Source organism: Myxocyprinus asiaticus, chromosome 2, assembly GCF_019703515.2.
Source record: "Myxocyprinus asiaticus isolate MX2 ecotype Aquarium Trade chromosome 2, UBuf_Myxa_2, whole genome shotgun sequence".
Taxonomy (NCBI): Eukaryota; Metazoa; Chordata; class Actinopteri; order Cypriniformes; family Catostomidae; genus Myxocyprinus; species Myxocyprinus asiaticus.
The window spans coordinates 8,774,842-8,800,866 of NC_059345.1; the positions used below are offsets into that span (position 1 = coordinate 8,774,842).

At 36.8% G+C, this 26,025-nt stretch overlaps 1 protein-coding gene across 4 annotated transcripts in view; it reads right to left on the minus strand.

Moving 5' to 3' along the window:
- Positions 1-26,025, minus strand: part of LOC127454617 (DENN domain-containing protein 5A-like) — a 67,697-nt gene that overhangs the window by 16,555 nt on the left and 25,117 nt on the right. For 3 of the 4 annotated variants that reach the window (XM_051721959.1, XM_051721942.1, XM_051721968.1), the window contains 10 exons: positions 22,986-23,658; positions 18,318-18,505; positions 13,805-14,119; positions 11,499-11,711; positions 10,993-11,227; positions 8,359-8,509; positions 4,806-4,899; positions 1,672-1,803; positions 1,334-1,486; positions 1,143-1,230 (listed from right to left, as the gene is read on the minus strand). In XM_051721959.1, the coding sequence (XP_051577919.1) occupies positions 1,143-1,230; positions 1,334-1,486; positions 1,672-1,803; positions 4,806-4,899; positions 8,359-8,509; positions 10,993-11,227; positions 11,499-11,711; positions 13,805-14,119; positions 18,318-18,505; positions 22,986-23,658 (2,242 nt within the window). The remainder of the gene's footprint in view (positions 1-1,142; positions 1,231-1,333; positions 1,487-1,671; positions 1,804-4,805; positions 4,900-8,358; positions 8,510-10,992; positions 11,228-11,498; positions 11,712-13,804; positions 14,120-18,317; positions 18,506-22,985; positions 23,659-26,025) is intronic. The other variant, XM_051721950.1, reaches the window with a different exon arrangement.

Genomic DNA, 26,025 nt, shown 5'->3' on the forward strand with positions numbered 1-26,025 from the left:
GGGCAAAAATACCACGTAAGTGACAAAAATTCCCCAGATTTATAATAGTGAATTGCTCCTAACGAATTGCTCTATTTCTTATATAGATGTCTCCCGGAGAAAGCTGCTTAAGTGGCCATGTAAACACACAAGCGGTGTTCTAACAGGTTTTTGAAGACTGTGCATGTACGTGGAACAGACCGACTAACAAACGTCATAGGATGGAGCCAAACAACAAGTCTGAGAGTACAAAACATTTCTGAGAGTACAGTGGGGAAAGCACATGCACTATGAACTATACCCTTTTATAAACACCACTCTAAAATATTGGCGGTCCCTCACGCTCGCGTATATGCGCTCGTACATTAAGGAAATCCCAAGTACTCCTACGTAAAGGGAAAGCCCACTGTTGAAGCTCAATTCCACTGCAGGTCACGATAGAGGGTTAAGAAAACAAACACAGCAACAACTCTGGACTATCTGGAAATGAAGCGAAGAAACAGAGAATAAAATGGTGAAGTTTTCCTCGGATATCATTTACACAAGCGTCATTGCTGTGGAGAAAGCTGCCCACTGACTGAGCCACATATATATGGGAGTAAAGAGTTAGCTGCTTATACAGTGCATATAAACAGGAACACTGCTTTCTCGCAATAACCCGCTTTCTGGTGTCCATGTAAACCTAGTCAGTGTTTGCTTTGCAGTAAATATTTGTTGAACATTGTCATTTCATTTCAGTAATTCTGTGTACATTTAATTTGTGGTTATTAAATTGTATAATGTACGTTATATCGTACACACCCTGCTCTCTAGATATCGGTATCGGCATCAAGCCATTAAAAAGCCATATGGATAAACCGCTTCTTTCACTGTAGTGACCTGTATCTGTCAGATATCTGTATTAGAAACATCATGCCCCTAATAAAGGAAAAATGCCACAGAAAAACAGTTCCAGGGGCAAAAAATTAAAAAATAAAAATTTGACTATGCATGTTAGGCATAATAGGTGTGATCCACGTTTCCAAACAGCATGAAGAGTTAGGATGCTGCCTTAGAAAGGAGCTGCCTATATATACAGTAGACAATGAAGTCTTACATGGGTTTGGAACAGAGCCATAATGAACAAAATAAAATAAAATCATCTGCATCTTCAAAGTCTTTACCAGGAGGGCCTAGGCCTGCTGGAGTAGCATCTCTCTTCTCTTTACTCTCCTGATAATGTAAGAGGTGTGACCACAATGCAGACTTTCCCTAAAAAACAAACCACACAGAACAGAACCAGTGTCACCACACAAGCCAAACCTATTACCAAACTCATAAGAGAAGCTTTTGTAATCGTGTGTTGATTGTTTACCTGTTTGACCTGCAGACCGTGGCTCCAGATTCTTTCCAGAAGATCACATAAGCTGGCAATGAGCGTGTTCTCCTCCACACCTGTGATGCTACCCTCCCCGTGGCCCAGCTCCACCGCCTCACGACCCATCTTCTCCACAAGCATACGTTTTGTCTAAGCCGCAGATCAGACTGGGTTAGTTACCGCTTACATCATGATTCTCTCTGTGACACTACTTGGTATTAATATCCACTTCAAGTGAACTGATCACTGCACTAAATAGACTAAACTATGATAGAATAAATATGAAAAGCTTAAAATTATCACCAAAAATCTATAGCAGAAAAACACACACACACCTTATTTCTGCACTCCTTCAACAGTCCCTCTACAAACTTCCAGTTGGTCTGTGCGATGACAGAAGGTGATAGGTTGGAGAGTTTAGGTTGGCGGAGAGTGGTGCCCAGGTTCCTGGCCTCCTGGATATACTTCTGCCATGACAACATCACAGAGTCACATGACACCCAACACATACAGTGACCACTCAACATAATTTTAAACCATTGGACGCTTAAACTGTAGTACACTGAATAAATGCCCCACAGTACAGGCAGCTAAATACAATAAGCACAAAGGATTTACAATCAAAAGAGAACATTTAGAGCACCGACACTTCTATTCATCTTGTTTTCTTTTGTTGTACCACTTTGAGCATTTAAATACTGAACTTGGTACAGTCTCAAATAAACCTTGAAATCATGACTAAATAAATCATGAATCATGATTAAATAAACACAAGAAAGGATGCACGAGTTAAAGGGATAGTTCAACATTTTGTCATTATTTACTCACACTCATGTTGTTCCACTGAATGGAAAAAGATACAATGGAAGTGAATGGTGACTGAGGCTAACATTCTACCTAACGTCTCGTTTTATGATCCATAAAAGAAAGTATTACAGATTTGGAAAAATATGAGGGGAGGTAAATGATGGCAAAATTTTCATTTTTGGGTGAACTGTTCCTTTAATGATTCACAAGCCAAGTAAAAGACACAAGAGCAGGGATTTTATTTTGAATTTATTTTTGTTTGTTTAAAAAAAAGAGTTACTTATGCTTACAGGAATGTGGGCTTAAAGTCAACATGAAACTGCATTTGCAACCCCCCATTTTACTTCTGCAATCTGACAAAATCCCAAGTAAATAATAATAAATAATAATCAAATCATATATATATATAAAATTTATTTTTTTATTTTTTTATTAGAGGAATCATTATTAAAAAAAAAAAAAACTCGTTGCAAGTAGACTCAACATTTTTAAAGCAAGAAATAAACAAAGTCTAGTGTTCTTCGGTTTTTCACTAAATGTTTTAATTGTGGGGTGTAAATAAGGTGGCTTCAGAAAAGCTTGATTTGTTCCCAATCATGTCACCTGTAACTGAGTAAAATTTTGTGTTGATATGACAAGGCAATCAAAAGTTATAGCATTACAAAAATAATTTATCCTAGTGTCCAAAAATGTTTCCAATTGTCCAAAAGCCTCTCCAAACAAATTAAAACATAATAGTACATAAGAAAATACAACAATAACTAAAGGTATGCACTCTCTCCAAAGCATGCAGGCATGAGTAACGAGATCTTATTCAGTTCCATTCTGTGTCATTTGAGCCATCATTGAGTCTGTGTCATGTACTTGGCACATCTCCTTATGGCCATATGTAATTAGCGTGAATGATCTTCTCTGCCCATATTTGGATGACTTCCTCCTCTGTTTGCAGTGATTTGAATCCTAATACAATTGGTTTAGCATTCCATGATGCTTTACAATGTACCACATAATTTCTGATTAAGTCATCTGATCCAGGAAAGCTAACATGTTTTTAGCAAGAAAGCACTTATGTGCTGTGTGCACATTGTGCTTTGTGTGGATAATCTGATCTATGCATCTGATTACGTTGTGTGTGGGCTCATTTTAACTGGAATGCCCTCCTCTTAAGTAATGGTATAGGCCCAGGGAAGTTACAAATCGCAGGCAGTTTTGCTAGGGGCATGCAAGTGATGCGCAAGAGGTGCTCATACACCTAAAATCCTGCCGCTTTCACGCTCCGCGAGAGATACAAATATTTAATATTTTTCTGAGAGGCTGTGGCAGCCGCATCTGGCTTAGCCAATAGGTGAATGCTTTATTCACAGCCAATCATACAAAATTTTACTGAGCTCATAGCAGACTGCTGAAAACATGGAAGAGGACTTTCCCGAGTTATATTATGCCTCAAAAATCTCGTAGAGATTTGAAAAAGCGCGAGTTTGTTTGCCAGGTAAAATAAAGTGCAATATTAAATTTAGCTAAAAAGAAAAACAAAAAGAAGGAAATTAACAGAACTCAGTAGGTGTCATGAAGCTCTATGCTAGACATAAACCTTACACAAATTATTTTACTCAATTCTAATAAAATTATAAATAACAAAAAATAAAACTCACCCTCATGCCATCCCAGTTGTGTATGACTTTCCTACAGAACATGGCTTATAAGCAACACCGGTTTATATGTAACATGTATGTCAAAGACATACTTTGCTATTACTCGCTATATTTTTGTTTGCGAGTAAACAAAGTGCATTTTTAAAGCACCTGTTCACTTCTGGTCATAATGCTTACATGTATTATAAAGTACAGCTTCTAAGCTTCAAAACGATACCTATTTTGTGTTGGTCAAGATATATATAACATATATATAAAATGTATAATATTTTTATAATTATTTTTTTATTGTCAGGCCCGCAGGCCAATCCAAACTTAAAGGGTTAACATTATTTTCCGTCCTTGCTGACATCCGCAGTAACCCGCGGAGAACATTACTATGTTTTGATGAAATATTACGAACATTGTTTTCTTTGGAATAACATGCCCAAAGTAAAAAGCTCTCAATAAGACCATGAATGTGTATTAAGAAAGTAAACTGGGTAAATTTTGATTTCATGTTGACTTTATGCATTCAAGAGAGGTACAGCAGGGAGAATGTCAAAGTGTGCATGGTTTGAGATTCACAGCCTGAGAAAGGCTTGAACTCCCATCTAGCACATACCACATCCACCTTGACGGACTTTAGACAGGGCCTGAAGGACTGTGAGAACCAGTAGTAGTCCAGAGCCAGCAGAAGCTGAAGCTCAGAAAAGAGATACGCCTCATGCTGACAGTGTGCGTGCAGGTTAGAGAGATGTACAATGTGCAAGGCAGCCAGAAAAGACAGACAGGCATGAAAAAGGAAGAGGTGAAAAAAAAGAGATTCAGGAAGAAAAACAAACAAACAAACAAACATATTAATAATGCTATGTAAGGAACTGTAAAACAATGACAAAGGATGATAAAATAAAGAATGAAGAACATTAGAAAAACAGGAGAGTAACATGCAAAAACTAACTACAGTAAAAGAAAACAACAGGAGAAACATGTTAAGACGGGGAGAATGATCTACAGGATGCAGTGTGTACCTCTCTCTGGTCATTATCCAGATAGAGATGTTCAGCGTGTTGCTTCTGTCTGTCTTTCCTCCTCCATTGTGCTGGTGCACTGCGCTTCGCCCATCTAATACAACACAACAACAATTTTACATTATAACAACCAAAACACACATATGCATTTCAAATAACAAAAAACACAAGTATTTTTGTGTGTGGATATTTTGAATTTTTAAACACAGTGTCAATGCTTAATGGAATATTCCGGGTTCAATACAAGTTAAGATCAATCGATAGCATGTGGCATAATATTGATTACCATAAACATTTTGACTCGTCCCTATTTTTCTTTAAAAAAGGCAAAAACTCTGGGTTACAGTGCGACACTTACAATAGAAGTGAATGGGGCCAATGCATAAATGTTTCAAATGTATAGCCACAAGACATAAACAATATGTGTATTAACATGATTTTAGTGTCAAAATTGCTTACTAAGCTTTTCTGTGTAAAGTTACACCGATCAGCCACAACATTAAAACTACCTGCCTAATATTGTGCAGGTCCACATCGAGCAGCCAAACAGCGCCAACTCGCATCTCAGAATAGCATTCTAAGATTATATTCTTTTCACAACAATTGTACAGAGCGGTTATCTGAGTTACCGTAGACTTTGTCCGTTCGAACCAGTCTGGCCATTCTCTGTTGACCTCTCTCATCAACAAGGCATTTCCATCCACAGAACTGCCACTCACTGGATGTTTTTTTTTTTGGCACCATTCTGAGTAAATTCTAGAGACTGTTGTGTGTGAAAATCCCAGGAGATCAGCAGTTACAGAAATACTCAAACCAGCCCATCTGGCACCAACAATCATGCCACGGTCCAAATCACTGAGATCACATTTTTTCCCCATTCTGATGGTTGATGTGAACATTAACTGAAGCTCCTGACCTGTATCTGAATGATTTTATGCACTGCACTGCTGCCACATGATTGGCTGATTAGATAATCCCATGGATGATTGTTGGTGCCAGATGGGCTGGATAGAGTATTTCTGTAATATTCTAGTCTCTAGAATTTACTCTGAATGGAGCCAAAAACAAAAAAAACTTACAGTGAGCAGCAGTTCTGCGGACAGAAACGCCTTGTTGATGAGAGAAGTCAACAGAGAATGGCCAGACTGGTTCGAACTGACAAAGTCTACAGTAACTCAGATAACCGCTCTGTACAACTGTGGTGAGAAGAATAGCATCTCAGAATGATATTCTGAGATGCGGGTTGGTGCTGTTTTGGTGGCACGAGGGGGACCTACACAATATTAGGCAGGTGGTTTTAATGTTGTGGCTGATCGGTGTATATCCAATTTTTCAACTTTGTTGCCATGATGACATAATGCTGTAAACCCTGTTATCCTGCAAAAAATTATGATTTACACAACTTTACATCTTAAATAATACACAAGTTTTAACAGAAGATTTAATGTAAGCGCTTTTATAAAATTATAAGCTTCACATTTCTGCCTTTAATCCCTCCATACACCGGCACCATTCACTTCCACTGTAAGTGCAAATTTTGCTTTTTTTAAAGTAAAGGAGGAACGAGTCAAAATACGTTTTTGTTGCAATCAACATTATGCCAAAAATGCTGTCGATTGAGCTTAACTTGTATTGAACCCAGAATATTCCTTTAATGTGATTTCCCCAAGTAAAACATTTTCCTTGTTTGTCCTGGAAAAAGTCCTATAAACTAGTGTTAAGCAATAAGTAAAAAAACAAAAAAAAAAACAAAAGTGTCATCTTGATATTTCTCAGCCTTATAAATATTTGCTGTAATATGGCTTAAAAGATTGTTTTGGTGTTGTTTTTATTAGACGAACCATCATTTCAACAAAAACAGTCAAGCAGATTCAAACATTTTAAAGCAAGAAATAAACAAAAAAGTCTATAACTAAATGATATTTGATTATTTTTAAATTGTGTGTACCAATATAACAATATATCATAGTAAACAGCAATATTTGCCTACATACATTTTTACTACAACATTTAAGAGCAATAAAACATAGCAATATTGAAGATGTTGGTTTATTTTAAATCAGCAACAGTATATCATTCAATATATTACCACGCTTTACTCACATTCAAATCAACCAATACTTTCTCTTTGATTTTAGGGGTTTAGTTTCACAATAACCATCTGTAAATGTTCAATACACAGCTTATCAATGCATCTAGCCCTCTACAGATATGAATGATTCAAGTGTCCAAAAGGCAAAGTTACTTAAAGGAACAGTACACCCAAAAATGAAAATTGACTGAAAATGAATCAATATTTAAGTCCATTTTTACTTTACATCCTCCTCGCTGTCCAGTAGGTGGCGATATGCACAAATAATGCGAATTGCCAAAAACAAAAAAAGAAGAAAGTGAAAGTGGAGATTTATTAAAACCCTCTCTTTCCACACTGCCGTATTCAAACGTTTTCCAAAAGATGCTCGTCCACACTGAAACATCTGAAAACGCATAAATCCTCTTACTCTGCGCATGCAAAAAAAAAAAAACCCAAAAAAACGTAAGCAGCATGGTCCTACGTCATTTCCATGTACGGTCTGAAAGACAGTTGACCTCATGTTCTGCCACCGGACAGCAATTCTGAGTAAACTTCCCGTCGCCTTTGAAGGAATGCAATAAAATGGTTGTACAAAGTAAAATGTATCTTTAAAAATGCTATCAAATTAAATAGCAGCCACAACAACTGCGCCTACAACATGGGCCGCCATCTTGTTTGTTTTGGGTTGAACTGATCACATGACACCAAATACGTCATCATTTTCGAATATCTCAGTTTTCCCTGTCCACGCTACAACATCAAGGCAGCGTTTTCAAATTTATCCACTTGGGAGAGAGTTTTCGAAAAGCTCTGTTTTCGCTGGACAAAAACGCCGTCTCAGTGTGGACAGAAGACCAAAACGTGGCAAAAGGAATGTGTTTTCAAACGCAAATGTATTAGTGTGGACTTGGCCTTTATATAGTGCTTTCAGCCAAAGCTCAAACATAAACGTACATGTAAACAAAACAAGCAAACCATACAATATAACAACAAACACACTATACATACTAAAGACAACAATGCAGCCCAAGACAACAGTCCAGTCAGTCGCAGTCTGGTCGCAGTCCAGTGCGCAACATTGCATGAAAATTCGTTTGGATTGAATACAAGAATGTCCATTATACTGATGTGTGTAGTATGTGATGGAGAAAAACCACAAACTAAAAGTAACAAAACAGAACATAAACAAACATCTTGGTGTGAAGCGACAGCAGTTAGTAAACAAACTTTATACATCCATGACGATAGGTCCAATACCGATGGTACTTTTGGGACGAATTATAGCCAACTAAAAACTTACTGAGTGCACCTTTAATGCGATCTATTGCTTCCTGCATAAGAAACGCATAGGGTTATTTTGTGATAATGACCTGCTGACTATACGTTATTCTTTACTCATTTAATAAGGGATAACAAGGGTTGACAAAAAGATGCTGATACATGTTTACAGCCAGGAAAACCCCAGAGACTCATACTGACTTGTTGCTGGTGGGTCCTGTGGAGAGCACGTCAGACTGCAGGCGGGGGAAGAAGCCAGGCTCATAGCGGCCCTGACCAATCTTCATGTCCAGCAGGTGGGGATGCAGAGCCGTGTGGTCTATCTTACACAGTCTCAGCTCAATGGCCTTTTCTATAGCAACACACACCACAGGGAGCAATGCGTCATACACATATTACTGATGAGCCACTACAAGCCCATATGGTGACACCAAAGAAATGAAGTCCCTGACATGGTGATATGAAACCCGCAGGATGGGAGGAGTACGAGTCAGTGATGTGGTTCAATGAAAACGACAGCTAAGCCACTGATGCTAACACCCCCACCACACACACACACACACACACACACACACTCTAAATACCTTACCATTAGCCAGTACAAACGCTAATGCAACACCCTACCATTATACCCTAGTGGTAAATTAAATGATGTCCTATTGTGCTGCATGATAATAAGTGAATGCCTTTGAATCGGCTTTCCTGTAAAAACATCTATTAATCAAGCATAATTTATAAGTTTATAATAACATTTCCATCCATTTCAAGAGCACTGACGGCTTTGATCGCCATGCTTGAGTCATGGAATGAATCATTCAACTCAACAATCCATTTTGCAGGCAGAGGAATTCACCATGACTGTTTGGTAGTCTGTGGATTACTGGGCAAAAATTTATAGATTTCCTTGTTAATGACGAATCAAAGGAGCAACCACATCAACTTTGTGATAATATTTTAAGAGCAGTCTATCTAAAAATAAAGGTCACAATCAATACATGCTTCCATTTTAACCTGTGCATATGACAGGTTTGATTTATGTAGAAACCCTATTGAACTATGGCGTTTCAAAATGACCATCAGGGCTTCATTCACATTTAAAGAGACAAATACATGCAAGCAAGGTCCAAAATTATACGATGAGAGTAAATATTGGCATTGACAACTAAAGAATTTGCAACCTTTTAAGGAAATTGCAACAATGTGTGGTTTAAAATGCCATAAAAATTATAGTCTGATAAAACTCATTGACAGTCCTACATCTACGGAGCTCCTTAGAGGACAGGGCGGGACTTTTTTTTTTTTTTCGAAATATTTTTGCGTTCCCTCGCAATAAGTTTTACTATAGTAACCATATTTTACCCTTGATATTGGTAGTAAAACCATAGTAATAATACAGGAAAATGAAAACTATGGTTATGAAAGTCATAATTTTGTGATTATTGTGATTTTACTAAACTATAGAAACCACAAGAATTACCATGGTTAATCTATAGTAAAATCATGGTTACTATATGTTTACTATATATATTTACTGTATATGGTTACTATATCTATTTAATAGAGTATACTGTATTAAAACCATGGTTTCAGCCAAAAAACAAAACATGGTTAGCCTACGACAGTCATGGTTACTACAATATTAATATAGAAAAATTATTTCCACAAAAAACTATGGTAACTACTGTCTACAATATTACTACAGTAGAACCATAGTTAAACTATAGTATTTGTATAGTAAAACCATAATAACCATAAAAATTATGATTTTTATTACCGTAGATTTCCTGTATAATCACTATGGTTTCACTACAAATATTATGGTTAAAATATGGTTACTGTAGTAAAACCATGGTAAATTTATTGCGATGGCATGCAAAACTTATTAAGAGGGAACGCAAAATGTATTAAGAGGGAACACAGAATTTACTGGGAGTGAATGCAAAACTATTTCAGAAAAAAAAAAAAATCCTGCCCTGTCCTCTAAGGGGCTCTGTATACATCTGACAACTTTCACCTGAGTGGAAAATGTATCATTTGACACTGAATAGGAGACCAAAAGATGTTTTTTTTCTCTCCTAAATTTACTTCTACATATATTAATCCCAACAGTTTTGTGCCAGGTTGCATTTTGGTGTTGCATTGCAAATATGCAATGGAATAAAGCTAGATAATTCATTTTTCATAGGGACAATATTTTAATTTAATTTAAAGAGCACTTATTATGGTTTTTAAACGTGCCTAATTTTGTTGTAAAGGTCTCATACAATAGATTTACATGTATCCAAGGTCAAAAAACACTTTAATTTGCTCATAATTTAAATTGCAGCATTACCTGTTTTTCCAGTGTCAAAAACGACTCATTCAATGATCCGTTCTAAAGGATTCATTTTAAACTCCTCCTTTCAGAGAGCCTACTCTGCTCTGATTGGTCAGATGTCCCAGTCTGTTGTGATTGGTCTACCGCTTAGTGTAGTGTTTGAGGGCGGGTCAAAGCTGTTCGCGAGCAGCCAATGAAGACCAGAGGCGGGTTTTTTGTTACCAAATTATGTAGGTTAATACAGGAAGTAAGTCTGGAATTACTAACGACTCGTTACAGGTGTTCAGAATCGGTTCTTTCTTTTGGGAGTCAATAACTCCATTTGTCGTGCACTTTGATTTTTGAAACTTTGCAGACTTTTTTACATTCACAAACAGCTATATAACACACTACATGAAAGGCAATATTTGAAAAACCATAATAGTAATGACAAAAAGTTAATTTTGGATCCCGCATGCAAGTACCCTGAATTAGCCCATTTCAAATATAGACTAGTCACCAGACCTGAGCGGTCTCACCTGCTTCATCGATATTGGTGCATTTCTGGTACATGGAGGTGCGCAGGGTGGGCGTCCTGACGTTCAGCATGCGGACCTTGTCGACACGGGAATCAAACACTCGCAGCGTATGCTCTTTGTCCTCGTCATCGTGGCACAGGATCTTGCTGTCTATGAAAGAGGCAAACATCTGCGTCTCCAGGAAGCGGGAGATGAACGGCAGGTACGGTTCGGGCTGATCGGACAGGAAGGAGGCCTGCAGTGGGCACAATTCATTAATGGTGGACACAATGAAGCTGATGTGGGCTCAAAGTAAGCTACTTTTGGAATATTAACATCATAAGTTGACCACCGCGACCACAGCTTCTGATGGTATCTGGTTTAACATGGTCTTTAGCTTGTCCAAGCTAAAACTAGTCTAGATGTTTGATTAGCTGGACTATTAGCAGGTGGGCATGGTTTTGACCTGGAACCAGTTTGATCATCTTACACTGTTATGACATCTTAAATGCATAATGAAGAATTACCTTGTCAAAGTTCTGCATCTGGTCACGGTTGCTGAACCAAGACTCTTTGTCATGGCTGGGCTGGATGACAAAGACCTCATAGTCAGAGAACATCTGTGTGAAGCGATTGGCAAAGACCTCTCGCACCCGAATATTCAGCTGATGCATTTTCAGCTCCTCCTCCTCACACTTCACTTTTGAATCCTTAGTGCTCGCATCCTCCTTCACATCCAACTGACAAACACACACATAAAATACAATTATAAACAGGTATGGGGGTAAATGATGAACAATGTTTTACTTAAATTAGCAAGCACCACTAAATGTGTTCTGATTGAAAATTGATGCGTCAATTTCCAGACAAATGTCTAGAGGGTAGTGGAAGTATAAGGGTAGAAGAAGGGGTTACAGGCAGGCAGAGACAGAGAGTGGGAAAATCTGCCTGCAAATATAGCAAGAGAGCTGGGAGTGCTGGGAAAGGAAGTCTACAAATCTGCTTTGATTTATGATGCAACTTATGATCATTCCCAAGAAAACATAACCATACAGAGTAGAAAATTGAAGAAAAAAAAACTAGTCCAGCTATAGGGATGTGACGAGTCATAGCCTTAAAGTAGGGTTAAATGCACAGACTCTCTCTAGTCTTGTTATCAGGAGCTTTATTAAGAGTATGGGGTCAATCCCTGGCCTTCAGTATGAGAGTGTACTTAAGCTGCTTATTTGTCAGAGAGCAAGACCTCAGCATGCTGTGCTTCAGAAAATCTCGTCCTCAGTCATAACAGCCATTTGTTCATCTTTTCATCGCCCACACAGTAATTACAATTATTGCCCACACTGTAATGATGTGTTTTTCACAAAGCAGCTGCCATCATTACTGTAGTTATTGTTCAAATCAAAAAGAAAATGACTGGATTCACAGCAAATCCTCAGAGAACCCAGATGAAGTTAAAAACACAGGAGTGCAAGAGAATATACAGCATCAAGAAATGTGGAAAAATGAAAATTCTGTCATGATTTACTACCCTCATGTCATTCCAAAACTGTATGACTTTCTTTCTTCCATGAAAAATAAAGGGAAAACTGTACTTTTTTTTGCCATATAATGAAAGTGAATAGTGATTTCGAGATGTCAAGCTCCATAAAGGACAAAAAACACCATAACACCACAGTATGAGTAGCCGATACGACTTGTGCACTATTTTACAAGTCTTCTGAAGCAACAAGAATAAATAGCTATACAATCAAATATGGTGCCTTTGATTGGCCTCGACTGGTTCTCGTGTCACGCCGTCATGACGTTTGGTCATAAGACGTGCAAGAACCAGATAGGTTTGTTGTTATTGACATAGGTACCATATTTCTATAAGAAGAATATTTCAGCTCTGTAGATTCATACAATGCAAGTTAACAGGGTCCAAATCTTTTAAACTTAAAAAAGCACATCAAAGCAACATAAAAGTAATTCATAAGACTCCAGTGGTTAAATCCATGTCTCCAGGAGTGATATGATAGGTGTGAGTGAGAAACAGATGAATGTTTAAATCCTTTTTTTACTATAAATCTCCACTTTCAAAAAGCCCTTCTAAGCGCTCTTCTCTCCTAAGAGTTCTTCTTTTGTTTTGGCAATTCGCTTTGATCGTCCATATCACCACCTACTGGGCATGGAGGACATTTTATAGTAAAAAAGGACTTAAATACTGATCTGTTTCTCACCCACACCTACCATATCACTTCTGGAGACATGGATTAAACCACTGGAGTCATATGGATTACTTTCATGCTGCCTTTATGTAATTTTTAAGTTTAAAAGTTTTGGACCCTGTTGACTTGCATTGTATGGACCTACAGAGCTGAAATATTCTCCTAAAAATCTTCGGTTGCGTTTAACAGAAGAAAGAAAGTCATACACATCTGGGATGATATGAGGGTGAGCAAATGGTGAGAATTTTCAATTTTGGGTGAACTATCCCTTTTATGGAAATGGAAGCCGGAGGGTTTAACAGCAGAAATACTGTATGAAGCAAATTTTTATTGTTAACACACAACTTTTAAGTTGTCTAAATCGCCATTTTGAGCTGGAACTACTTTTCTAGGTGGATGAATCTCAGGAGTTTGCTCCATGTTAATTATGGATGTTTCCCAATTTGCATACTACCTGTTCTAAACAGTATGCAAGATAAGGATTTGTGCAACCCCAAATAACAGTATGACAAAGGAAATCTTATGTTATACTATTTCTGGTTTTCCAGAAAGAGTCCTTGAAAGTGTGTCTTAATGGAGTTATCAGATATTCTGGCATATGTTTGTGTGTTCAGTTTCACACACACCTTCTCCAGACTGACTCCAGTCCTCTTAACCAGAGCTTGCAGACGAGCTATGGTTTGGTTCTCTCTCAGGAGGAAAGAGTTGAGCGGAGAGCCGGCCAGGTTGCCGTTGCGCTTGTCTGAGACCATGTCAGCTGAGCGGAAGCCCCTGATCTTGCTGTGGCCCTTGCTGCATTGAGGGTTTGCCTCTGGAGACAAGCCTAACGCCAGCAGAACCTCTGAGATCTCCTGGATGAACTCCAGCTTGTTGGGGAACTGTGGCAGGTCCTCCGGCAGCTCGATGAAATGGTTGTCAATATCGACAAAACACAAGTTGGCCTGAGGGATACAAAAGTCATTTCATTCAAAGCATTGATCTGTGTCTTTATGTAAAGGGGACATTTTGGAAAGAGTTTCTAAGAGATTATGTGGACATTGTGTTTATATTGACTTCCATCTCCGTCCACTAGATGGCTTATCTAAAACAGGCATGTTCAGTTGAGATTCATATACTTACGTAGGCCTGTCACGATAACTAATTTTGTTGGACGATATAATGTCCCAGAAATAATTGCGATAAACGATATTATTGTCATTTTAAGACCATTTTATACCACTGATACAATGATAATATAATAGCATAATAATGCAAGTACACCCTTTCAAAGAGCAATGACCTTTTAATTCTTAAGAATATACAAACATTGGAATCAGAATGTAAAAAAACAAAATAAAGTCGGGAAGGCCCCCTTTCCATCTCCAACTGCGGTTTTTGTTCCCAGCTCAGAAAACTGGATGGGATGGTTATGTTTTAGATGAGCTTTTAGGTTAGTTGTACTGCCACTTTTCGTTGCCACTGTTTAAACAAAGTCAACATACCGGCTCATTCACGTCAATGGGCTATCCTCTTTCATTCGGCTCAAAGCCAAAATGTTCCCACACCGGAGCTGTGGAATGTGGCTTTGAAACCAAGTCCATTTGGACTTATTCTTCCAAACTTTCTGGCTGGAATTACACAGTCATCAGGAAAAACACCTATTAAAACACCTATTAGCCTCGAGTAACATATAAACTTCACCTGTCGCTGTCCGCTCTGTGTGTGTGGAGGAGCTGCCTGAGCCCCGCCTCCGCATTCATGCTTATGTAAACAAACACGCATGTAAACACAATGGGTAATATCGAGGTCAGCAAAAATGATTGAGGTCATGTCCTTATATCGTACGATAAGTCGATAACGTAATTCTTGTGACAGGCCTACTTACACATGTACAGTAACAAACAAGATCTTAAAACACTTTTCCTTGCAGATAAGTTCCAGACATTATTTTATAAACAATCTAGCCTGTTAAAGTCTGACATGAGATTTAACCTGAAAAAATGTACAGATAAAAAAAAAACAGTGAATTGAAACTTTCATGAAGTTTGCATTAGAGGTCGACCGATAGTGGATTTTGCTGATACCGTTTACGAAGGTGGTGGAAAAGGCCGATAACCGATTAATTACCCGATAGATTTTAAAGTCGATTTATTGAATGATAAAACATTTTCTTAGTCTTTCCTTACAGTGACGGCCACAGACATAGAGGCTACAAGAGTCAAAAATGAATAAAATCTCAGATGCAGTTTATTGTGTAACCAAAATCCCAATAATAACCAGAAAAAAGACAGATTTGGTGCATTAGGTGGGACTTTTAACTATATACAAGCACAAAATCCACTGGGGACTCTTATTTTGAAATGACTCTGCTTCCAGCTCACACAAACACACAAGTAAATCAAAACATGCACTCTTAAAATCATCTACAATGTATTACAATAGAAATACTATAATGTAAACATTGTCACATGGGTTAATAAATCCTGTATGATCAGTAATTAAATAATTAATTCATAAACAGTAGCTCATTAGGGACATCTTGTCAATTGCCCGGTATTCCGGTATTATAAAAGACAATTTTCTTTTTCTATAGTGACACTGTCAGTCAAAATCAACGAACTCAACAATCAATAAAGGTTATATAAATAAACGTTCAATAATGTCTATGCTTCATATGTGTCTTTTTTATAACATCTCAAATTAATAATTCGTGATTTAGTCCAAAAACAGTGATGGTGATGGAGACTTGGCTCCGTTACAATTATCTATATGTAAATATTCATCAAATTAAGCTTCACCAGATGAAGTCTGGTTGTGGCCACAGAGGAACATGGAGGAATTAAATCTGCTACTATCAGCGTTCCAAAAAGCAACTATCGGCACCGATTAATTAATTAACCAATATTTCGGTCAACCTCTAGTTTGCATGAACTTGCATGAAGTCTGAATTTGTTTGCATCATAACTCAAAAACTTTTATGGAAGTCCCCCTATGGCATTTTATATTTTTTAACATGTATAAATATAAATAAAATAATACTGAAATATATTTAGGTAAATTTTGCTGTTCACTAGTATTGTTATATGGATACAATTTAAAAATATACAAAATACAAATATTAATTGTTTATGGTTAATCAATATGCTTTTTAATGATTTAGTGAAAAACAATGTGGCAATTTGTTGTGTATTTTTCTGTATTTTGTATTTATTTTTTTATCCCTTTTCTCCCCAATTTTGGAATGCCCAATTCCCACTACTTAGTAGGTCCTCGTGGTGGCATGGTTACTCACCTCAATCCGGGTGGTGCAGGACAAGTCCCAGTTGCCTCCGCTTCTGAAACAAATCTGTCAATCTGCGCAACTTATCACATGGCTCGTTGTGCATGACTCCGCAGAGAGGCTCATGCTACTCTCCGCGATCCACGTACAACTTACCATGCCCCCGTTGAGAGCGAGAACCACTAATCGCGACCACGAGGAGGTTACCCCATGTGACTCTACCCTCCCTAGCAACCGGGCCAATTTGGTTGCTTAGTAGACCTGGCTGAAGTCACTCAGCACACCCTGGATTCCAACTCGTGACTTCAGGGGTGGTAGTCAGCGTCGATACTCGCTGAGCTACCCATGCCCCAGCCTTGACTGTATTTTTAAACATTTTGAATCTGAAGCTATTTCATAGAAACATAAATATCAACATATATAATCAAATATTATCAAAAGTCTGAAAAATATTAAGAATTTTTTAATTGTTTTTATAGATATCTCCAAGTCCTACTTATGATGGACATCATTTAGAATAAGGCTGGGTATTAATACAGATTTCCTGATTCGATTCTGATTCACGAGGTCTCGTTTCAATTCGATATCGATTCATATGGGTATATTTAAGTTATAATGTCCCTTTTGCTTACATATGAAAGAAATTCTCTCCCAGCTAATGCTGTTAATTATACAAGCGACCTTCTAATTAGGTACATTATGAAAACATAAATTTTACAAATTATAAAATTTGTATTCATTTTTCATCATTCTGGTCACATTTCAGCTTTGTAAAAATGAACAAATCCATGTATTCAATCAATAAATATGATATTGCATATATTATATTTTGTCACGTTTATTTGCATAATTTTTTACTATTTACAGGTATTTACGTTGATTTGTTGAACACGTGTTAAAAACCAGTACTGTCTCTTTAAGGAAATCCGGCATTTCTGTAAACAGTGTCTGTAAATTAGCGCATGTTAACGAGAGACTCGAACGGCTTTATCTCATCTGTGCTATGCCTGATTAGAATTAATTGTTTATTTTTTGTTTTAACTGACTGTAGAGAACAGAAATGGTATTAAAAGAGACATTTTTAAATGGCAAATCGGTGGATCTCGTCTTTGGACACAAACGGAACAACTTTTAGTCTAAACGCAGTGAAAGGATCTCGCTACTGAATACTTCACCACTATACTACACAATTACTGGTGAGTGAAATCTAAACATTTACCAGCCAGTTGCCAAATATATACATTTCAGTCGCATAGCATGAAATTTGGTTGCAAATGCGAGTGATTTTCTCTCATTGTAGTAGAGGGTTGCGCATAGAGTAAAAGATCGATCTTGGGATTTAAGAATCAATATCAAGATCATTCAAATTAATATCGCGATGTATGGGGAAATCGATATTTTTACCCACTCCTACTTTAGAATTCGAGTGTACGGCCACGTACGCACTAATATGTTTTAGTTTGAAAACACATTCATTTTGCTACATTTACACCTCTAATCCATACTAGAAAATTGGAGAGTTTCAAAAACTCTCTCCTTAACCGCATGATTTGAAAAACTATGCCATTAGGAAACTGAAAATACATTTTTCAAATTTAAACAGATTTGTGTGGATGTGACCTGAGAATTTCAGCATGCATTAAATGTCTTATGGCAGAGAGAGGAATGTTAATGCATGATTTAAATGAAGCTTCAATATTAACAGTCAACAGAGACACACATGAGACCAAACGGACCATTATGACCATCACCTCAAAGGTTTAAACACTACTCTTTAGGGAAAACCACATGAAGTCATTGCTGAACATGAGTTCATCCTGGACTGAATGGGTTGGATAAGCTTAAAGTAGATTGTCTGGGAGTAAATATGTGTCACACACCTCTTGGGGAAGTTCCAGCTTGGTGCGGTCATCCTGGCCGTTGGAGTGCAGACCCATGAGGTAGGGCACGGGAGCGTCCAGAAAGTGTAACAGAGAAGCGGGCAAGATGGGCACGTACACATGCTGCCATTGGAAAGGAAACATTAAGGCTGTGATGCCCTCGGCTACCGTCATCAGTCGCTGGTAATCTGTCCAACGAAAAGGACACAGACACATTCAGATACGTCATTCTGAGAGCAGCACAACACCTGATGGTCAAAACAGAAAATGCTAATTTACAAAGTTGTAATTTACAGAGTGATACATATAATTTTTTTTCCTTTGTAGCTGTCAAGTAGATATCCAGTAAGCAGGGCCGGATTCACAAAGCATTCTTAAGTTATGAATATTTGGTATTCCTGAGAAGACTTCTTAAGAATTTTTTCTTCAACTGACATTGTTTACGGCTAGATAACTTCTATGTAAATATGGCCCCTGGACTGTATTATCTTCTTTGTTTTGCGCTTTGCTTTTGGACTGTGAAATATTCAGTACTTATTACTTACGGATGGCCAGAAATATACCAAGTCTACACACATTTCCACATTTTCTTTCAGTGTTTTCTGTACAATCGGTCAAGGACTAACACCGTTATGCAATTGTTTAAATTAGTTTTTGCATGCCGGCCCATTATTTGCTATTTAAAAAAACAAACTCTGTGACTGGTTGCTTACAGACAGACAGTCTGTACTCTATTTTTAAGTTATTATAGTTTTCTTGTGAGAATGTCCTTGATATTTTAACGTTCCTATTGAAGATATGCAATGTGAGTGCCTGATACACAATGCATTCTCATGTTGGCATTTAAAACTAAAAATATAACGTTGTATTAGGCCGACCTCTATTCTTATTTACACAAAACCTTGTTTTTACGTTATGGTCTCCACCCTGTAACAACAGGGTGTCACCACTGCTAGAGAGACAGGATTGCAAAACAGCCTCTAAGCACTGACCCTGACCAATAAGAACAGGCTTATTTACACATATGCACATGACTCTGATCATACCACAGATTAACTACTGTAACATATTCACCCTATTAAACTTTGCTATACATTATTAAATTGTATATTAATATCAATTTATAATAGTGTGAATTTATAATGATATAATGATACAACAGCACTCCTGCACATGCTTAAATATAATTTATATATTATTAATACTATGTTTAATATTAATAGAATTATAATTAAAATAATCTACTTGCACTACTTGCAAAGATAATTATAATATTCCATAACACTCACTCTCCTTGCATCCCACAGAATTGAATACACTAATACGATAGTGAGTGGTGGTGGCATAGTGGGCTAAAGCACATAACTGGTAATCAGAAGGTTGCTGGTTCGATCCCCACAGCCACCACCATTGTGTCCTTGAGCAAGACACTTAATTCCAGGTTGCTCCATTGGGATTGTCCCTGTAATAAGCGCACTGTAAGTCGCTTTGGATAAAAGCATCTGCCAAATGTATAAATGTAAATACAATATTATATTATATACTGTATAACAGCCCTCTTACTCATGCTTAAATATAGTATATAACATAGTAATGTAAGTTTAATATTAATATAATTATATTATTAAAATTAATTAAAACTATATTTATATTGTTTAATATTAATTATATTTAAAAATAAAATCACTTTCTAATATAATACATTATTAATTAATCCCATATTAATTAGCATAACACAAATTAATAATAATTAATTATTAATGAATAAGACAATCATAGATCCATTAAACCTATAATGTTATTAATATTATATGTTTAATATTATTAATATTTCAAATTAAAATCAAATTCTAAAATAATATATGATTAATCAATCACATATGAATTAGCATAACACAAATTAATAATAATTAATTATTAATAAATAAATAAAAATTATAGATCCATTAAAACTATAATAGTAATAATATTATGTTAGTAATAATAACATTTAAAATTAAAATCACATTCTAATATAATATATGATTAACCAATCACATATGAATTAGCATAACACAAATCAATAATAATTCATTATTAATAAGAAAATTATAGATCCATTAAAAATATATTATTATGTTTAATATGAATTCTATTTAAAATTAAAATCACATTTTAATATATGATTTATCAATCATATTAATTATTAAAACACAAATTAATAATTAATTAATTATTAATTAATAATAATAAAAAAAAATCACAGATCCATTCAAACTATCATATTAATATTATGTTTAATATAAATGATTAAAATTAAAATCACATTCTAACATAACACGATTAATTAATCATATATTAATTCAACAGAAGTAGTGACCTTTACTTCAGATGACATGTACAGATTTGTAGGGTGTCCGAGGCAGAGGTCTATATATGGAAATGACAACTGGCAACCATCCATTCATCTAGCAGCAGATGCCCATTTCAAGGATTCACGTACGTGGGAAAGGACCAGGGAATTTATATCTAAGCTGTGAATTGGCCTGCTATTTATAGAATTATGTAGGCTTGTTATTTTTCAGCGATCAGACTCTGCTGTGTGCGATGGGAGCTTCGTCAACTGAAAACAAGATCCTTTTCATTCCAGATCCTCAATGTCCACAAACATTACACTTCATTCAGAAGCCTTCTAGATACAAAAAAGGATGATGTCATTTCCAACCAATCATATTTATGCTGCATAACCACCATCCTCCTGATCTGGAGTACAGTCTCTAGGCAACACCAAAGCATTGCATCCACCCAACCCCCTGTCGTTTTGTAGATACCACTGTAATTTGCCCTTCCTTGTTGGTGTAATTGATCCAATCAGCACATCTGCCACTGAATCGCAAAACAATCTTCCAAATTCAATTTAAAGAGGTCTGCTGAGGATTTCCAATGGCAAATATGAATCAAAGAATGCACATATTAATGGCCACATATCAAGATAAAAAGGGTCAATTTTACAATACTAGACATACTGTGATTGTGAAACACCGTAAAACATGATAATATTAACATAAACCCTACAGAATATGTTTATTACATTTAAAGGATATTAACAAATGCATAAGTAACAACTTATTATCCTTACATCACACAGAAAGCTGTGAGTTTAATTTGCATTCCAGGTGGTTGTGGGCAAAGGGTAGGCAGTAAGTTTGACAAGAACGATAAAGAACAAAGCGCTAAGATGAGCTCACGCCAACACAGAGATGGAGGGATAGTGAGAAAAGAGAGACAGCGCTTGTCGCAGTACACTGCAACATAACCGTCTGTTTGTCCTTTTGAGTAAAAGCAGCATGTACTGTACTGAACAAGCAAAAACCCAGTAAATGAGCTGTGATCAATGTTTGCATGGCACTTATTCAGATATCTGTTGTGTTAGGTTTAGATTTACTGTATCACAAAGCCACAGCAGTTTGAAATTAATGTTAATGTAAAAATAAGAGCATGTTGGCGAGCTGTGATGGTAATCACACCGGAAACAAACAGATGATAACAAACCAGGTGTTGTTATAGCAAATTGCCAGCAAAAAGTAACACTAATGTGTAACAGAAAAGCTTTACTAATTAAAGTCTCTGCAATTACTCACAAAAATGTTGAACAGTCAGATGTTCACACATGTCGCTAGGCTAACAACGTGATTCTCTAATAACCACAAAAAAAATACATATTAAATATTGAAATAGTCCATTTAGAATGTAGGGCCCAATGAAATACATTTGATTTTTTCCCAAATTCCGTGCTTTCCGTTTTATTTTCTCTGAAATCCGTGTTTTAAAGTTTAATTACATTTTATCATTATAAAAACGTTCTAATCAAATTAATACAATTTTAATAAAATGAAACTATAAAAATAACAATTACTTTTCAACATACCACTGCATTATTCTTTATTAAATGAAGAGCATCTATACTGATCCTCACATAATCCAAGTTTTCAGAGTTTTTTTTTTTTTATCGTTATAATTATTATTATTATTGTTGTCAAATAAAGTGCTACACAGTAGAGCATCACAGTATTAATGAAAGCAGTGATGAAACTCTTGCTTGAGATTTTGCTTAAACACAATCTAATTATTATTGATATATTATTATCATTATTATTACTACTACTACACCATTAAATATTACTATACAGAAGTAATATATTTCTGTCACAATTTTTTTCAATTTCACACTTCTATGAAATGGAGCTTTTATTTTCCCATTTTGGTTGAAAGCCTGATGTTTCTGACCCCCTTCACTTACCTCCGGAAAAGCAGTTCGCTATATGGGCTAATATGCTTATTAAACCGCAAAAGGCCATGATTTAACTATATAAATATATAGTCTGCATGTGTACATGCTTCACAGTGAATAAAGTGCCAGACTGGTTCTGAGTTACCACTGGTAAATGCGACTTCGTCTGGTCAATCATGTGCTCGGAACTCACAATTGCGATATTTCCGACTATGAATTCCCCCTCTCACTCCACGTTCTCACCCAATACCCTCCCACCTTTTAACATTTTTACACGCTCATATCATGACCACTTTTTAAGGTTGAGGTGTGAACAACTGATTCTGAACTAAGGGGATTTCATGACATTTTAAAAAACAGCCTCTAGACCTACAGAAGTATGGCAGATAGCTACTCACGTTGTGAGTACAGAAGAATCTGGATCTCCAATAGTGCACAAGTGAAGAGCTGCAAAACATTCTCCACACCCAGCAGCTCAAACACCTCCTGTAGGGGGAAATCAAAGAGGGGCAGCTCGACAGTACTGGGTCTCTGACACAACACTGGCCCGTATACGCCCGAGAACTTCAGGGAGCGCCCGGCCGGTGGCAGCGGAACCTCGTAGAGGACGTTATAGACGTAGCTCTCCAATGGAAGGGGCGGGGGTTGAGGCGAGGTGACCGCCTGGTGTAGCTGTTCTAGAACTCTCCTGCAAGCATGGGCGAAGGCCATTGGTGTGATTAGGCAGATGCACTTTGACACGTAGAGCGTGTCGCGGCTGATGTCATAGGAGTTGAAGCGCTGTAACCTGGAGAGGGAGGGGGCGTCGTGGAGTTGTGGCAGTGTAGGCCGAGGGTCTTCAGGACTGCGAGGGGTAGGGGGGGTGTGCAGGATATCATACTGTTCTGCATTGTGCATGTGATAGAGTGTCTGCATGGCGCTGCAGATCTGCTTGCTGGTCACCTCCTCGAAGAAGGTGAGGGCGAAGCCATAGGTCCGGGAGCCGTCCTCTCGCGTGATGATGAAGGAGTGGAACTGTGGCTCGCGGGTGTCTGCCTGCGTGCGGAAGGACAAGCCCTTTGGCATACACAGCTGTAAAATGACACAACAAAATAAAGGTTTGAAGTTTTACCAATATTAAAATAACCATCTCTTTTAAGTGGCTCTAATTTGAGCCTCACCCCATTCAGTCATCTCATTTGCTTCTAGTAATAGAAAAGTATACCAGCCCAGCTGTTTAGGGCATTCTAAGATTATCAGCTGATAGCCATGCCCATTTGGCCGATTAACCGAAGTAAGAACTTCTGAGTGCACATTTTCTGTTTTCAAATAATTTTGAGGATATCTTGAGTAAATTAGGGATACACCAATGTAATAGGCTACCGATATTTAGCAAACTATCATGACCAAATTAAAACCGTCTGCAAATGTGTTTAAAGCATGAAAACGCTGATATGAAAAACCGATGGATCAATTATAATTAATTATCAACACACTTTGTAAAAACTCGGTGAATTCAAATGCACAATCCAGAAATAATGATAGCCACAGAATGTAGAAGGGTTGGCATTCCTAAGAACATGTAATATTTCATTTTTAATCATTCTCGTTCCCACATTTAGGAAAAACCATTGTTACAGACGTGACAGTTGTGAAAGCGGCCCTTACCTATACATGATGAGGTAAAACCCTCCAAAATGCTTTGAAACCAGCAAACTTTGTGACATTGGTATGGTATCCCTTAAGGCTGCATGACTGATTGAATATGATATGACTGAAATCGCAATATAACCTTGAAAGGCATTGTTTAAAAATGGTCTGCATTTAGCGCTTCAGTAAGCACTTCAGTCAGCATTGTGTAAGCAAGCGGCACCCTCTAGCGGTGTGAATGGCATTATCCATTATCTATTACACCACGATAGAACTTAAAAGGGCGATTTGTTCCTTTGTTAACTTTTTATTTTTCCATAATGTGGTTGACATTTCCATGGAATTGCCCAACGTATGCATAATATGAATTTGTAATGTTCTCTTATATACAGTACAAACATGTAAAATGTGGGTTCTGTTGTTTTGAACTGCAAAAACAGAAGTGGACAATAAAGTGCAAATTGAGTGCTTTGCAACTTAATGTAAGAAAAACCAAAGAGCTGATTTTCAATGTTAAACCTGAAGAACACTATCCGTCAGGGAAAATAATGTTAAAAGATCAGGCTGTTGAGACTGTTGAAAGTTTTAAATATTTGGGAACATACAGTATATTGATAAAAGTTTGAACTTTGATGAGAACGTAGATAATATTTTTAGGAAAGCAAGTTGTTGTGCGAAAGCAAGGCTGTTCCTTGTGCGAAAACTGAGGAGTTTTGATGTAAGTCAATCAGTTTTGGAAATGGTATATAAAAGCCATGCTGAAAGTATTTTAGTGTTTAATATCACAGCCTGGTTTGGAAATTTGGGAGTGAGGAGTAAGAAGGATTGTGAGTAAGTTGCTCAGGATAGTGAGAATGGTGGAAAAATAATAGGAAACCAGCAAACACAGCTTGATAAACTGTATCTGCATGCAGTTCACAGAAGAGCAACAAGAGTTATATCTGATTCCACACACCCACTTTACCCTGAATTTGTAATGCTCCCATTTAGAGAAAGGTATAGGGTCCCCAAATCTCTTGAAAAATTTTTATAAAATTATTTTATACCAATGGTAGTTAGAGTGACTGCATGATTATGTGATCATGATTATTATTATTATTTTTTATTTTTTTTAGGTGCTTGTGTTTTAATGTTGTTGTATAATTATGATTATTGTCAGTATCCTACTTGTGTATGTATTGTGTACTTTCTTTCTTGTGAGAAGTCAAAGGAAAATATCCACATTTGTGGATAATAAAGTTCAATCAATCAATCAAAGCTTTTTTTACAAAATATTGGAATTGGCCAAAGGTTTTTTGTTAAAATAGGCCAAACATTTTCATATCTTTGCATCCCTCGAGTAAATACAGTGCATCCGGAAAGTATTCACAGCGCTTCACTTTTTCCACATTTTGTTGTGTTACAGCCTTATTCCAAAATGGATTAAATTCATTATGGGTTATTGTTTGTAGAAGTTTGAGGAAAATAATGACAACGTGAAATAAGTTTGTTTGAAATCTTTGCAAATTTATTAAAAATAAAAAACGAAAAAAAAAAAAAAAAAAAATCACATGTACATAACTATTCACAGACACTCAAAATTGAGCTCAGGTGCATCCTGTTTCCACTGATCATCCTTTAGATGTTTCTACAACTTGATTGGAGTCCACCTGTGGTAAATTCAGTTGATTTGACATGATTTGGAAAGGCACACACCTGTCTATATAAGGTCCCACAGTTAACAGTGCATGTCAGAGCACAAACCAAGCCATGAAGTCCAAGGAATTGTCTGTAGACCTCCGAGACAGGATTGTATTGAGGCACAGATCT